The 15749-nt window shown below is 40.3% G+C and overlaps 1 protein-coding gene across 2 annotated transcripts; it reads left to right on the top strand.

The window, feature by feature from the left end:
* The first annotated feature begins 2189 nt into the window (after window positions 1–2189).
* LOC122078394 (uncharacterized membrane protein At3g27390-like) lies at window positions 2190–15546 on the top strand. Of its 2 annotated transcripts, none has more exons than XM_042644366.1 (11): window positions 2190–2660; window positions 2782–2885; window positions 3262–3370; window positions 3458–3650; window positions 3757–3893; window positions 12434–12722; window positions 12820–12926; window positions 13023–13161; window positions 13449–13647; window positions 14801–15041; window positions 15130–15546. In XM_042644366.1, exons 2-11 carry the CDS (start codon window positions 2792–2794, stop codon window positions 15350–15352), a joined length of 1731 nt encoding a protein of 576 aa, XP_042500300.1. In that variant the 5' UTR covers window positions 2190–2660; window positions 2782–2791; the 3' UTR covers window positions 15353–15546. The 2 variants fall into 2 exon arrangements, with proteins under 2 accessions (XP_042500300.1, XP_042500299.1); XM_042644365.1 differs by having other exon boundaries at window positions 2763–2885.
* The last annotated feature ends 203 nt before the right edge of the window (window positions 15547–15749 follow it).

The following is a 15749-nucleotide window of genomic DNA, read 5'->3' as shown; positions in this document are numbered from 1 at the left end:
CCCCCCCCCCCAAATAAATTTAGATAGAGTGAAAAACATATGTAGAAAGATTTGAGATTCACAATAACGAATAAATTATTTTATTATACTTGATGAAGGATAAAGTAAGGCGTCGTTTTACAACGTTCATTTCTACCATTTCTGCGTTTTCTTGTTCTCGGAAACGGAGAAACAACCTAAAAAACGTTTGATAAAGTTATTCTATTTCATCCATTTCTAAAAACATAAATTAAAATTTATGCCTATCTACAATTATAGAAAAGACTTTGACGAAACAAGTCGGACTTATTTTGTCATTTTTAGAAACGAATTTGAAAGAAAAAAGGTTGTTGTGCCCGATAAACCTCTCAACTATTTAAACCTAAAAAGAGGCAACCGAACCTTCTCTCCCTTTTGGGCATCCGTTGATACTATTGGATTTTTTAGTGGCATTATATTTGCAAAAAATGTTTCGAAAAACAGGTTTATTAAACACCAAAAAATCTGTTTTTGTTTCCAGAAACGTGAAAAGTTGTTTCTACTGAGAAACAGCAAAAGCGTTACCAAACGGTGCTTAAAGAATCATCATATTAGAGCTAACTTAGGAGTAATTCCTATACATGATAAGTTACGAGAAAGTCGTTTGAGATGGCATGACCATGTTCAATGGAAGCCATTGGATGCTCTAACACGGAAGAGTGATTTGATTCAGATTGAAGGAGTTAATAGACTAGGGCAGATCTAAAATTATCTTAGGAGAAGTGTTGAGAAAAGATATGTATAACTTAGGCCTTATATCAAGTATTTATGACATCGAATAGAGCTTATTGGAGGGCAAGGATCCATATAGCGACACTAAGGTAGGGTACATTGGCATCTCTATGTCTATCTCTCTACTGCTCATATGAAATGATCTAATTCCCTTCTAATATAAGACATCAATTTGTTGCACCTTAGTAGTGTGCTCTTCAATGTCACTTGCCTTGGAAACCTTCTTTCACATTTATATCTAAAATCTTTACCCAAAAAAAAAAATTATACCTAAAATGGATGTTGTCTTTTTTTTTTCTTAGATAAATTAATGCAAACTTTGGCTTTAAAAGTGAAATGGCATTATTGATGAAGGTCTAATAAAAAGCAGAGCAAAATAACTAGTGTAAAAATAGGAACAAAAATTACCTAAATTGTGAGTTGAATCAGTCTCTTTCAATCTTTGGCATGAAAGTGACCACCAATTTACATGAAATATAAACAATTTTAACAAGTAATACTTCATGTTCATTCATTTATTTAGTTATTTAATGGGTTATTATTTGTGGATGAGATGCTCAGCAGCAGGGGTTACGCTACAATCTAACAACCAACAACTGCTGTTGAATGCATCAAGTACGGCCAGATTTCATTCATTTAGTTTTGGGCCCTCAAAGTCTCAATTATAAGTGCTTTGATGTATTATTATTATTATTTGAGTTAACTAAGTGCTTTGATGCATAACCATTTTATTTTCTTTGTAATGACAGCAAAATTTTTTATAAGATGTAACTATCAAGTATTAATTAACCCTAAATAAGTAAATATACATCTTAAACGAGTCCTAGAGCTTTCAGTTTCAATCGATTCCTTATTGATTTTTTCTAGACCCATCAAATTTAGTTAAGTGATGAGTCGATTGCGAGTTTTAGCAGTCTGTTTCAAGACAGTTCTTGATTCCAATCCCAAATTAATACCTTGCCATTACATTGGGTGCGAAAGCGAGACTGGGAGTCACCATTTCAAATCTTGAATTAGGGTCGGTCGAATCAGTCAATTCAGATTAGAATCTATCATGACTAATCTAGATTCCAGCCAATCCTAGGGTTTCAATCATCGAATCCCTGAATTTTTAGTTCTTAGGACCAATTTTAGGGTTTTCAAGACCCAATATTGGTAGGAACAAACACAGATTCCGATTTTAATAACCTTAATTGGATTTCATTGTATCAACTACACCACAGTGGTTAATGATAAATTGTTAAAACATCCAAAGTGGAATGATTTATCTTTGATAATCAGACCCAAAATATATTGGACAAATTTTTCCTCCATCGCTCGATGATCAAGGAGAAGGTCCTAATATGATCTCCTCTCTCTCCATATCTCTTCCTATTATACAGTGTCAATGGATTGACAGTGAATGGATGAAAACTCCTCCTCCTTTTTTTTTTTTTTTTTTTTTTGTGGGCAACTTTTTTGTTTATTTTGGAAGACCCAAAATATTTGATTCCTTACTTCGAATGCTTTTTTCAGAGTTCACATTCCATGGTGGTGACACACTGTAGCTTTGCTTCCAAAGTAGGACAACACTACTCTTTATTCATCCAACCCATTTATGCACATCTCTCTCTCTCTCTCTCCAAAAAAAAAAAAATCTCTCTCTCTCTCTCTCTCTCTCTCTCTCTCTCTCTCTCTCGCTCTCTCTACACTATTGGACATCCTTTTGTCACGTTTCGAACGGTTATCTAACTGCCTGCCACTGAACCAGTGACAGTCTTAGACTCTTTAGCTTAATATTTCATTTGAACTCGAGAGTGAAAGAACCCACGATCATTCTCTTTTCCTATGGCGTTTCTAGCTCAGAATAGGGATTGCGACAGAGATATTCTTCAGAGATATCCGCTAGGCTGAATCCGTTTCTGTTTGATGTGAGTCTATAAAGATTGGTTTCAGAGTCATTTTTTTTTCTTTCAAAATTAAATTCTGTCTTCTGATCATTCGTTATGGTTAATTGTGACATGGGTTTAAAGTGATGCTGCAATTCTTTAGGTAAGTAGAGATGGAACCCCCCAGGGGGTTTTTGGCTTCCTTATGGAGCTTTATCAGGTTTTTGCCGTTCTTTATAGGACTTCTACTTCTGGGCATCATTAAAGGTTGGTTTTTCCTCTCCCAAGTTTTCCATTTAGAATTTCTTGCGGTTCCTCTTTTGTTTCTCTTCTAATTAGTATGTTGTTTCTAGTTTTGTTTCGGATGCTTTTGGGTTACACAAACCACTGTTTATGATTATTTTCCATTTTATGGCTCAAGAAAGTCAAGAAACTAGGCTTCTGGGTAGATTCTTGGTCCTCTGGTTTACTCAATGAAACCAAATGGGTTTGTACGGTTTCAAAAGAATTCATTTTCGTTAGTAATCCTTTGATTTCTATCTTTCCCTTCTGCAAATGTTATTTTATGCATAGTGAGGAACTTCAGTCCCTCTCTCTCCCTCCCCTTTCAAAATTTTAATCAATTATTTTGTGTGCCTTGCAGGTGTTATTTTCTGCCCATTGATATGCCTTATCATTTTAATTGGGAACTCTGCAATCATTTTGGGTCTTTGGCCAGCCCATTGTGTCTGGACATATTATTGCATTGCAAGGTAGCTTGATTTTATTGTTTTCTTGGCTTGTTTGGTTTTTCTCTATTGTAGTGGTCTCTTTCTTATAATCATTGTTTTCTGAGGCAGAGCCAAACAACTGGGGCCAGTTCTGAAGATTGTTCTGTGCATATGCATTTCTGTTATCTTGATCTTGTGGCCATTGGTTGGCATAATTGGAAGTATTCTGGGTGGTGCAGTGTATGGCTTTCTTGCACCCCTGGTTGCCACCTTTGAAGCTGTTGGAGAAGGAAAGACACAGGAGTTCCTCCACTGTATTATTGTATGCCATTATTTATTAGTGAACCAAATCAGTTCTGATGATTATTAAATGCTTAGTGGTTTTAGTTTCATTTTGTTCCCTCATGGAAATCTACTTGCCTATGTAGGATGGAACTTCGAGCTCTGTACAAAGAAGCTTAAATGTGGTCAGGGACTTTACTGATGTTTGTTTTCACTCCTATTTCTCAGTTATGGATGACCTCCGTCTTCAAGAACCCCCAAATGGGAAACCATATGAAATCAGGTTTTAATCCTTTGGTTACTTCTGTTATCTAGTCCATAAAAATTTGAATGACTTATCAAGTTGCTTACCTTAAAGTAAAGGTCTATCATTGTTGTATATACATTGCATGTGATGAAACTTAAAGAGTCATGCACTATGAGTTTTCTAGAATTTTAATAGATGCAGGTCCCTCTCACTAATGAATAAACACTTAACATGACAATTTGTGTCGGGCTGTTTTGTCTTGAACATTCATATCAGAAAAAGAAAAATACTTGATAGATGGCTGGAAGTGTGGACGTGAGACACTCCATCCTTCGGATTACATTGTTGATCTAGCTTGAACCTGTAAGTTGATCGAACATGATGTGATGGGGACATCAAGATGTACAGCCGAAGGAAGAAGAAGACTCAACCTTCTTTGTGGTTGGAGGATTAGAAGGAGGAAGAAGAAGAAAGAAGAAAAAAAAAAAAAAAAAGGAATGCTCCATCCAGCCTTCCCAGCGCTGGATCGAGTCCTCTCCTTCCTTTCTTTGCCAAGATTGTGTGGCCCCCACCAAATCTGATATGTTAGTAGTTTTATTTCCTAGGATTTTGCCAAGATTGTGTGGACCCCACCAAATCTGATATGTTAGTAGTTTTATTTCCTAGGATTTTGTTTATTTGAGTCTTTAAGTCAATTAGGAAACTAAGTAAATATCCTATTGATTTCTTTTTACACACACTGGAGGTCAAGTTTCTTTGTTTATGAAATAGCATTCCGTAGAATATTCTTTTCTTTTTAGTAAGGCTCTAGTCTCTTATTTATGTAAGGTTCCATTGGCCACGGTTCCAAATTGAATGAATGAATGACAAGATTATTATTGAAGGAAAAACAGCCCCCCAATCCCCCCTACGAATTCTCTCTCGCTGCCCTTTCCCTCTTCTCATCTCTCACTCTCGATCTCCCTTTGTTTCTCGCCTCCTCTCTCTCTCACGGCTCTCTCTTATTCTCCTTCTCCCTTTCTCATCCTTCATCCCTCTCTTTTCTGTTTTCTGTCTTTCCTGTTGCTGCTGCCCTATTGCAGAAATTGTTCACCATCATTAGAGATTATCTCCATCGAGAAAACCCCCGACTGGGTTGCTGCTGGAACTTCTCCAACAATCGGGACTGCTGTTCTTCATCAAGTAGGTTGGACTGCAACTCTTTATTTTAGAGGACTTCGACTTTGACTTCTTCTTTTCTCCTCAGACCAGGACAGCAACAAGGTAAATAATTAAACTAAACCCTCCCACCTCCATTTATCCCTGTTATATATTGCAACACATTAACATTGAAACCAACCTTTGCTCTTTTGTTTATGCCTATTTTTACCCATTGTTTTAAGACGTTTCATCATTGTTATATCTCCAAAACCCTTGCTGATTTTCTATTTTAGTTGGCTGCTAGAGGACATTGATTTTTTACATATCTTATTTGGTGTCTAGGTTGATTTGTGCTGAACCTAACATTCGTATGACGTTTGTTCCCTTCCCCATGTCCCCACTTAAAGCTTAAGTAAGAGTTTATATGTTTTTCCGCCTAGATTATTATTTTTTTTGCTACTTTGTTTATTAGTCTCATTCTATTTTGCATGCTTAATCTTGTTTGCTGAGTTTCTTTTTGTCCTATCTACCCAAGTCCCTTGAGTTAACCCTACCTAGTTAGTTAATCTTGTAGGAAACCTAGTCACCTAGGAACTCCCTACATCATCTTGGTATCAGAGCATGGTTTTGTCTAGGTTTAGGGTAATTAGGTACTGCTGTCCCTTGTTTACATGTCTTACCTTTTGAGGTCTAGTCTCTGTAACCATCTGTCCGTGGTCGAGTCTGAGCTAAGAGAGCGATACCATAGATTAGAGGACACCCTTTTCTTTCTTAAGTTGGCGGAACCAAATAGCATTGGACGCTATTCCCTCCAAAAGCATATACTTGAGAGGGAGATTTCTAACCTCAAGATTGAGAGGGCTAACTACCTTTCTCAATTGGAGACTCTGAGTAGACCTTGAGTCTTTGGTGGCAACCGTACCATTGGCTGCCCATCTCCTTATGTCCACTCGTAGTGGTAGAGTATACCAGGATATGTCTGACCCTCCTAGCACCTCCACCCAATCTAAGCAACTGGCTGAATTCATGAAAGCCGTCTAAGCCATACAGGAAACACAAGTTGCCCATCTCCAAGCCCTTACCGATAAGTTGGTTGCCCTCGAGACAAGTGCCCAAAACCCTGATAGACGGCAAGGCCGTAACACAACTGGCACTGAACCTAGGGGCAGGGGCCCTAACCCTGAGGAAGCAGACGAAAATAACCAGACTGATGGTTATGACCAGATAGGGGATAACTTCCAAGGCCTAAGGCATGGTAGGGATCAAGGTAGGGGTTGAGGCCCACCGCCAAGATGCCAAACCCAATATGGAGATGATGAGGGCTATGAGCACCACGATAGGGGCTTTGATGTCAGACGGATGATTAAGGTAGATGCCCCTACCTACGATGGTCAGATTGATGCTAGGATCCTTCTGGATTGGATCAAGCAGATGGATAGGTACTTCGATTTCTATGATATGCCAGAGGAAGTCCGCTACCGATTTGCTAAGTTCAAGCTTATTGGAGCTACCCAGGATTTCTGGACAAACCTAGAGTACCAGAAGGACCACCTAGGACTTGAGCCAATCACCACCTGGGTAAAGATGCAAGAGCGGCTCAAGAGGGAATTTTTGCCTATCACTTATAGACACCAGTTGTTGAATGAGATGAATACCCTGAAGCAAGGGAAGTTAACTGTGACCGAATACATGAGCAAGTTCAATGAATTGAAAATTAGAAGCCGTATTCAGGAGGATGTTGAGCGGACACTATCCAGATTCCTTACCGCGCTCAACTCTGAAATTTAGTCTCGTATGGCACCCCACCTGGTGCGAGACGTTCCACAGGCCTTCAGTGAGGTGGAATCCTCCATGAGAACTTATTCTCAGAGGAAGAGCTTCCAAGCTGGGGAGTCCCAATTTAGAAAACCACCCCAAGGCTCAACTGGATTCCCAAAACCCCCTGTTGCACCACAACATCAATTTGACAACAAGGGTAAAAGAATTTTGGGAGAAGCACCCAAGAGTAGTGGGCAACAACAGTGCTTCAAGTGTCGTGGATTTGGTCACTTCTCCAGAGAGTGTCCCAATAGGAATCTTTATGTAGGAGAGCAGACCCTTGAAGAAAGTGACCAAGAGGGTTTTTAGGACCATGAGTATGAGGACCATAGACCAGGTGAGACCATATCTGATGAGGACACCGAGGAGGCCGGTGACCTCAAGCTGGGCATTGTGGGTTGCATGGTCTCACAACCTAAGAGTAGCGATGATTGGCGACGAACTAATATTTTCATCACTTACACATGTCATCAAGCAAGAACTGCAGCGTCGCCATAAATAGCGGGAGTTGCATGAATGTGGTCGCCAAGAGCGTTGTTGCTCGAATGGACCTCAAATCTGAACCCCACCCCAAGCCTTACAAGGTTGTCTGGGTTGATCAGTCCACCATTCCCATTAATCTGAGGTGTTTAGTTCCCCTACACTTTGCAGGATATGAGGATCGAGTGTGGTGTGATGTCCTAGAGATGGATGTTGCCCACATCATTCTAGGTAGACCCTGGTTATATGACCGGGATGTCACCAATTACAGGAAGTCTAACACCTATGTCTTTGAGTTCAAAGGGAAGAAGATCAGACTGACCCCCAGTGCCCCTAGGGAAGTTAGGGTTCCAAAACACAAGGGAAGTACATCTAAACACACCCCCACCAAAACACTCAACATTTTAAATCAACAACAATTTGAAGGAGAGTGTCACGATTCAGGGGTGATTTATGCTCTAGTTGCCGTACAGAGTAATACCGATAGGTCACGCTTATTCACTGAGGCTCCTAGAGAAGTGTAACCCTTATTGAGAAAATTCGAGAGGTTATTCCCTGAGGAACTACCTGATGAGTTACCGCCTATGCGTGACATCCAACGCGCTATTGACTTAGTTCCAGGATCCTCTCTCCCGAACTTACCCCATTACCGAATGAATCCCAAAGAACACGCCGAACTCAAACGGCAAGTGGATGAACTATTGCAGAAGGGATTCATTAGGGAAAGCCTTAGCCCGTGTGTTGTACCTGCCTTGCTCATGCCAAAGAAAGATGGCACCTGGCGTATGTGTGTTGATAGTAGGGCCATCAATAAGATCACCATCAAGTATAGGTTCCCTATCCCTAGGCTTGATGACATATTAGATATGATGGCCAACTCTTCGATCTTTTCGAAGATTGATCTCAAGAATGGGTACCACCAGATTAGGGTTAGGCTGCCTTCAAGACGAAGGATGGCCTCTTTGAGTGGTTAGTCATGCCTTTTGGCTTGTCAAATGCACCTAGCACCTTCATGAGGATAATGAATCAAGTGCTTCAACCATTCATTGGCAAGTTCCTTGTGGTTTACTTTGATGACATCTTCATCTATAGTAAGACCCCGTCTTCTTACTTGGATCACTTACAGAAGGTTTTTCATGTACTCTTACAAGAGAAACTCTATGTCAACCTCAAGAAGTGCACCTTCATGAGTGATCAAGTCATCTTCCTGGGATTTGTTGTGTCAGCTCAGGGAGTATCTGCTGACCCTGAGAAAGTGAGAGCGATTGTAGAGTGGCCTGAGCCAACTAACATTCATGAGGTACGATGCTTTCATGGCTTAGCCACTTTCTACAGAAGATTCATCTACCGGTTTAGTTCCATTATGTCTCCTATCATCGATTGCATGAAAAAGGAGTTTCAATGGACTAAGAGTGCTACGAAGGCCTTTAATGAGATTAAAAAGCTTATGACTGAAGCTCCAGTCCTGTGCCTCTCAGATTTCTCTAAGGTCTTCGAAGTGAATTGTGATGCATCTGGTATTGGGATAAGTGGTGTCCTAGGATAAGAGGGCCATCCTATTACCTATTTTAGTGAGAAGCTTAATGAAGCTAGGCAACGATATTCCACATACGACAAGGAATTCTATGCGGTTGTCCAATCACCGTAAGAATTTGTGCTATTCTCTGACCACCAAGCTCTGAGATACCTAAGTGCCCAAAAGAAACTTAACCAGAGGCATGCCAAGTGGGTTGAGTTTCTCCAAGAGTACACTTTTGTACTCAAGCACAGACCTGCTGTCGAGAATACTGCTGCAGATGCACTGAGCCAGGTGAACATGTTCCTCATTCGCACCAATGCTAGGAGTCGAGCTAGTGTGCTTCTCTAGGCAATGAGTGTAGAGGTTGTAGGGTTCGAGCGAGTCAAGGACCAATACCCCACCTGTCCTGTTCACTTCCTTGAATGAAGGCAACCCAGTCAACCGCTCAGACTACCTACTTAGGGAGGGCTTTCTTTTTAAAGGAAGCAAGTTGTGCATTCCCAGGACTTCACTCCGAGATTTTCAGATCTGGGAATTGCATGCTAGGGGAGTCGCTGGCCACTTCGGTTGCGATAAGACCATCACCCTCGTTGAGGACCGATTCTTTTGGCCAAAACTGAAGAGGGATGTTGCTAGAGTTATGAGTCAGTGTAGGACATGCCAGACCGCCAAACAACAAAAGCAAAACACGGGTTTGTACACTCCCCTACCCGTTCCCCATTCCCCATTCCCCTTGGCAAGACCTTAGCATGGACTTCGTGCTTGGTCTACCAAGAACTTCGAGAGGCCATGATTCTGTTTATGTAGTTGTGGACCGCTTCTCGAAGATGGCCCATTTCATCTCATGCTCTAAGACCTCCGATGCATCCATAGTAGCCAAACTTTTCTTTAATGAGGTTGTCAAGTACCATGGGTTACCCCTCACCATAGTGTTCGATAGAGATGTTAAGTTCACTAGTCATTTTTGGAGGACCCTATGGCGGATGGTGGGCACGAAGCTCCGTTTCTCCTCCGCTTTTCACCCTCAGACCGATGGCCAGACCGAGGTTGTCAATAGGAGCTTAGGGAATTTATTGCGTTGCCTCATAGGAGAACACCTTACCAGTTGGGATCGAGTCCTTAGCCAAGCTGAGTTTGCATATAATAGTTCTAAGAACCGTACTACTGGTCTGTCCCCCTTTGAGATCTGTTCAGGATACCAGCCCCGGGCACCCATAGACCTTATCCCAGTCATGTCTAGTTCCAGGACCTCCCAGTCAGCTGAATCTTTTGCTCAGCATATACATGATTTGCATGCAGGTATAAGAAGACAGATAGCACTGAGCAATGAGCAATACAAATCGAAGCAGATGTGCGCAGAAGGCTACAAGAGTTTCAAGAGGGCGATATGGCGATGGTAAGAATCAAGCCGTAACGTTTTGTTAGGGGAAAAGAGAGCAAGCTACATGCTCGTAGCACAAGTCCGTTCACGGTACTCAAGAGGATAGGTGCCAATGCGTATGTTCTTGATCTGCCAGCTAGCATGGAGATCAGTAATATTTTCAATGTTGAAGACCTAGTCCCATACCATAGTACCTCTACCTTTACCCCTTTCTATCCTGATGACCTTGAAAACTTCCCCTTCAACATTGATGAGACTTCTGAGCCAAGCCAACCACTTTCCCCCACCTCATTACCACTTGTGCCTAAGGTCACGAGAAGAACTGAAGAAGTTGAGGAAATCCTTGATGAGAGGATTGTGTCCACACACACTGGAGGTTCTAGAGAGTTCTTGGTCAAGTGGCGTGAACGTCCGGAAATTGACAACACCTGGATCTTAATGCAAGAAGTCCAACAACTCAACCCAGACCTACTTGAGTATTACATGAGCTTTAATTCAGCTGAGGTGAATTCTTCCAAGCTGGGGAGAGTTGATGGGGACATCAAGACGTACAGCCGAAGGAAGAAGAAGACCCAACCTTCTTTGTGGTCAGAGGATTAGAAGGAGGAAGAAGAAGAAGAAAGAAGAAAAAAAAAAAGAAAAGGAAGGCTTCATCCAGCCTTCCCAATGCTGGATCGAGTCCTCTCCTTCCTTTCTTTGCCAAGATTGTGTGGCCCCCACCAAATCTGATATGTTGGTAGTTTTATTTCCTAGGATTTTGTTTATTTGAGTCTTTAAGTCAATTAGGAAACTAAGTAAATATCCTATTGATTTCTTTTTAGAAAGTTTTTTTGTTTATGAAATAGCATTCCTAGAATATTCTTTTCTTTTTAGTAATTAGTCTCTTATTTATGTAAGGCCATTGGCCACGGTTCCAAATTAATGAATGAATGACGATTATTGAAGGAAAAACAGCCTCCCAATCCCCCTACGAATTCTCTCTCGCTGCCCTCTCCCTCTTCTCATCTCTCACTCTCGGTCTCCCTTTGTTTCTCGCCTCCTCTCTCTCTCACGGCTCTCTGTCTCTTATTCTCCTTCTCCCTTTCTCATCCTTCATCCCTCTCTTTTCTGTTTTCTGTCTTTCCTGTTGCTGCTGCCCTATTGCAGAAATTGTTCACCATCATTAGAGATTATCTCCATCAAGAAAACCCCCAACTGGGTTGCTGCTGGAACTTCTCCAACAATCGGGACTGCTGTTCTTCATCAAGTAGGTTGGACTGCAACTCTTTATTTTGGAGGACTTCGACTTCTTTTCTCCTCAGACTAGGACAGCAACAAGGTAAATAATTAAACTAAACCCCTCCCACCTCCATTTATCCATGTTATATGTTGCAGCCCATTAACATCGAAACCAACCTTTGCTCTTTTGTTTATGCCTATTTTTACCCATTGTTTTAAGACATGTTGTCACTGTTATATCTCCAAAACCCTTGCTGATTTTCTATTTTAGTTGGCTGCTAGAGGACATTGATTGTTTGCATATCTTATTTGGTGTTTGGATTGATTTGTGCTGAACCTAACATTAGTATGACGTTTGTTCCCTTCCCCATGTCCCCACTTGAAGCTTAAGTAAGAGTTTATGTGTTTTTCTGCCTAGATTATTATTGTATTTTGCTACTTTTTTTATTAGTCTCATTCTATTTTGCATGCTTAATCTTGTTTGCTGAGTTTCTTTTTGTCCTATCTACCCAAGTGCCTTGAGTTAACCCTACATAGTTAGTTAATATTGTAGGAAACCTAATCACCTAGGAACTCCCTACATCATGATGCTTGATATCGAAACTCTGTCAAGTTATCAGGAATCTTCTTAAAGTCCCTGTGGGAGATAGTTGCTTCAGCAAAGTTATTGGCAAGTTGATGATCCTCCACCATAACCCTTTCCACTACCAACAAGAAGAGATTATTTCAGCTATAAATAGTTTTGAAAGAAACATGCAATTGTGGTAAATATGACATATGCAGGGGAGGGATCCCACTAATCCCATTTGATTTATGTGTAGCTATCTTATTGGCCATCGATTAGCATGGGACCCTATAACATGCTGAAAGTATATCTAACACCTATTATTTTAGTGAGACACTCCAATGTATTGTATATATGTCGATGATTGTGTCTTCAAGATTTTCCACCTTAAGCTATTGACTTTTCCAAAACAGACGATATGTGTCTTACAGATTTTTCTATTAAACATCATGCAGATTGCTCTATATTCCAGGTGCTTTATTAGCTGGACTTCTTGGAATTATTGTTGACATTCCTGTGGTTACGGTCGTTGCCATATACAAGAGCCCTTACATGCTTTTCAAGGGATGGCATCGATTGTTTCATGATCTTATAGGTCGGGAAGGGCCTTTCTTGGAGACTATATGTGTGCCATTCGCAGGTCTTGCCATCCTACTTTGGCCATTGGCAGTTACTGGAGCTATATTGGGTTCAATTTTATCAAGTGTCTTTTTAGGTGCTTATGCAGCTGTTGTTGCTCACGAGGTCATATTCTTACGATCAATTAAGCTTTATGTCTATAGTTTTTGTTGTTGAATTGACTACATACTCACAAATTTGTTATTTGGGACTTGAACTGCAGGAATCCTCTATTTGGTTCGGGCTCTGCTATATTATCTCATCCTTGTCCATTTATGATGAATACAGTAATGACATTCTTGACATGCCAGAAGGCTCCTGCTTTCCTAAGTACGATCTTGAATGGGTTTTTATGTTTCAAGGGCATTTTATTCATATTCCTTGTATGTCTAACATGAAAAGCTACTTACTTTATAAGATTATCAGGCTCCAGTACCGGAAGAAACGGCCACCATCCCAAACCAGCTCTCGTACAACTTCTTTCTCGAGACCTAACTCTTTTCGAAATCCACCCTCTCGTTTGCCCTCTTTCAAGAATTCAATAATTGAGTTGAAGTCCCTCGAGGTATCTATTCTTTTGCATGTAAATTGTACAGACAGATTCAGCCTTACTTTAAAATAATACACTGGGAGGCATTGGCTCATCAAATTATCATGGTTTTACTGTATAAATCCAAGTCACTTGTGTGACTAGACCTTAGACAATTCCATGATTAGGATATGAAATGATCTAACAAATTCATTCACCAAAGTTGCCTCATTGTATGTATCACCATGTCACTCATATTTACTTCGATATGTTTGGTAACGGAAACATGATATAGTATAGTAACTGAAATTTTATAACTGTAGTTGCTTGACGGTTTATTTGTGGAGTGTAAAAAGCACGGATTGGTTCTGGTTGCTGAAGGATTGATAAGACCGGAAGATATAGAAGACTCTAAATCAAGCACAGGTGGCAGCAGAGTTTTAACCATTGGTTTACCAGCTTATTGCATACTTCAGGCACTTCTGCGTTCTGCCAATGCCAATGTTGAGGGTATATTGCTAAGTAAGTGAAGCTACTACCAGAAAAAGGAAAAGTTTGTTTACTGAACAAAATTGCATAATTAATACTATGCATGTCCCAAATGCAATTGCACCCCATGGTATCCCATTTTTTGTTGCCTCCTTTTTAGTAACTTTTGATTCCATGAAATCCAAAACAATGTCGGGGTCCTCTAGATGGCTGACCCTGTGGTCCCTTGGACATTACCCATATTATTGATAGCCAACCGTAATGTGCTATTGGCCCTTCTAAATGTGTATTTGAATACAATTCAAATACATTAGCTACACAAACTCATGAATAAGAATATTTGAAATAATTGGTATAAGATTATGTATAACACCCTGAGTTCTGAATCCTTTTTGCGAGGTTTGCTTTGTCTGACATCTTGTGTTTGTATCAGGCTCCAGCATCCATGCTGCTATCCATGTAACATAGCCTACATTCTCTTCATATGTTTTACAGTTTTAGCCACCCCACCCCACCCCCAAGAAAAAAAAATATATGTATATATATATATATATATCCTTCAAATAGACAGGAGCCCGACACATGTAAAAATCATTTATGTCCGATAAACATCAGGTAGTGCTTCATTTTGATATTCCTCTACTCCCACTCAAGTTCATTGGAATCTGAAAATTGTCAGAAGTATGGTAGAACAATTTCCTTGGTAGTAGTCACTTGTAAGCCAGGCTACTGGATCAAATTTACCTGGGTGGCATTGATTGCGAGGGATTTGACTTTAGGGTCCTACTGGTTATCTGCATGTGTAATGGCTTCTGAAGAAGGGTCTGAGATTGGCAATTGACCAACATATGTACCACAAAGAAAGGTCTTAAATAAAGTATGCAAAGTGACATTCAGTGCCTAGGTCTTGTCCCAAGTATGACCTCAGATAGAGCCGATTGGAGGGCAAGGATCCATGTAACCGACCCCATTTAGCTGAGATTCTCCTATCGTGCTGGCGCTGGGCCTCTTTACTAGACTATCTTATTACTTTCTTTTCTCTTTTTCATTTCTCCTTTTTGTTTTGTTTGATCTATGTAGCTGACCCCATTTAGTTGGGATGAGGTTGAGTTTGTTATTTGTTGTTGTTATTGTTGTATCAAACTTCACATACACCTAAAAGGCTTACATGTTTTAATTATTGTAGATGACAATGAGACTCAGATAACTTCAACCAACAGGCCAAAAGAATCTTTCTTTGATTGGTTCTTCAACCCCCTCTTGATTTTGAAAGATCAGATCAAAGCTAAAAACCTTACAGAAGCTGAGGTGAACTACCTTTGCAAATTGGTCTTGTTGAGCTGCCAGCCAGATAGACTGCAAAATTTGAATCTACCACCACCAGAAACTGAGCAGAAACTAGCTGAACTTGATGCATTTGCCCGAAGGTAATAATGTGGATCTTTTTATAAAAGCTGCTAAACTTTTCATTTTCTGATTATATCCTCATTCTTTTGTCCTATGCTTCTTCTGAAGGCTCCAAGGGATCACCAAGAGTATCTCAAGGTATCCAACTTTTAGGCGACATTTTGTTAGTCTTGTTCGATGTCTATCTCATGAGCTTGCAGTGAAGAATAGTGATGGTCAATCGACCAATGCATCTCGATCAACTACAAGGTCAAGAAGTGGCTTGGCTCAGATTTTAAGCCAGAATTCATTTGGAATCAGAACAAACCATCAAGGAGCTGATACAGAATGAGGCAAAAGTAGTTGCTGGAAATGGTTCAGAACTTGCATGAGCCATGAATGGAGAAGCTGATTATTGTGGTTTACTTTCATTTTTAGATTCTTTTAATCTTCTCATTAACATTCATTGTACGAATGAAGGAAAGGAATTAGTGCAAGAAAATTCAGTCTAAAGAAAGAAATTAATGCAAGAAATTTCAGCCCAAACTATTCTACTTCGAAGGTGTGGCAACCAAAAGGTACATGAAACTCTCTGCAAGTACAGGGCTTAGACGCTTGTGTCTAAAGCACAGGAAAGGTTTACTCTCATTTGGGCCATTTCTTTAAGAGCAACTCCACATATTTTTCATAGGGAATATTTGGATATATATTTTTTCTTTTGGACCAAGTTTTCCTTCACCCACTGTGAA

The sequence above is a fragment of the Macadamia integrifolia genome, chromosome 5, assembly GCF_013358625.1.
Source record: "Macadamia integrifolia cultivar HAES 741 chromosome 5, SCU_Mint_v3, whole genome shotgun sequence".
Taxonomy (NCBI): Eukaryota; Viridiplantae; Streptophyta; class Magnoliopsida; order Proteales; family Proteaceae; genus Macadamia; species Macadamia integrifolia.
The sequence above is the reverse complement of the archived record's forward strand: the minus strand, read 5'-3'. Positions and strand labels throughout refer to the sequence as shown.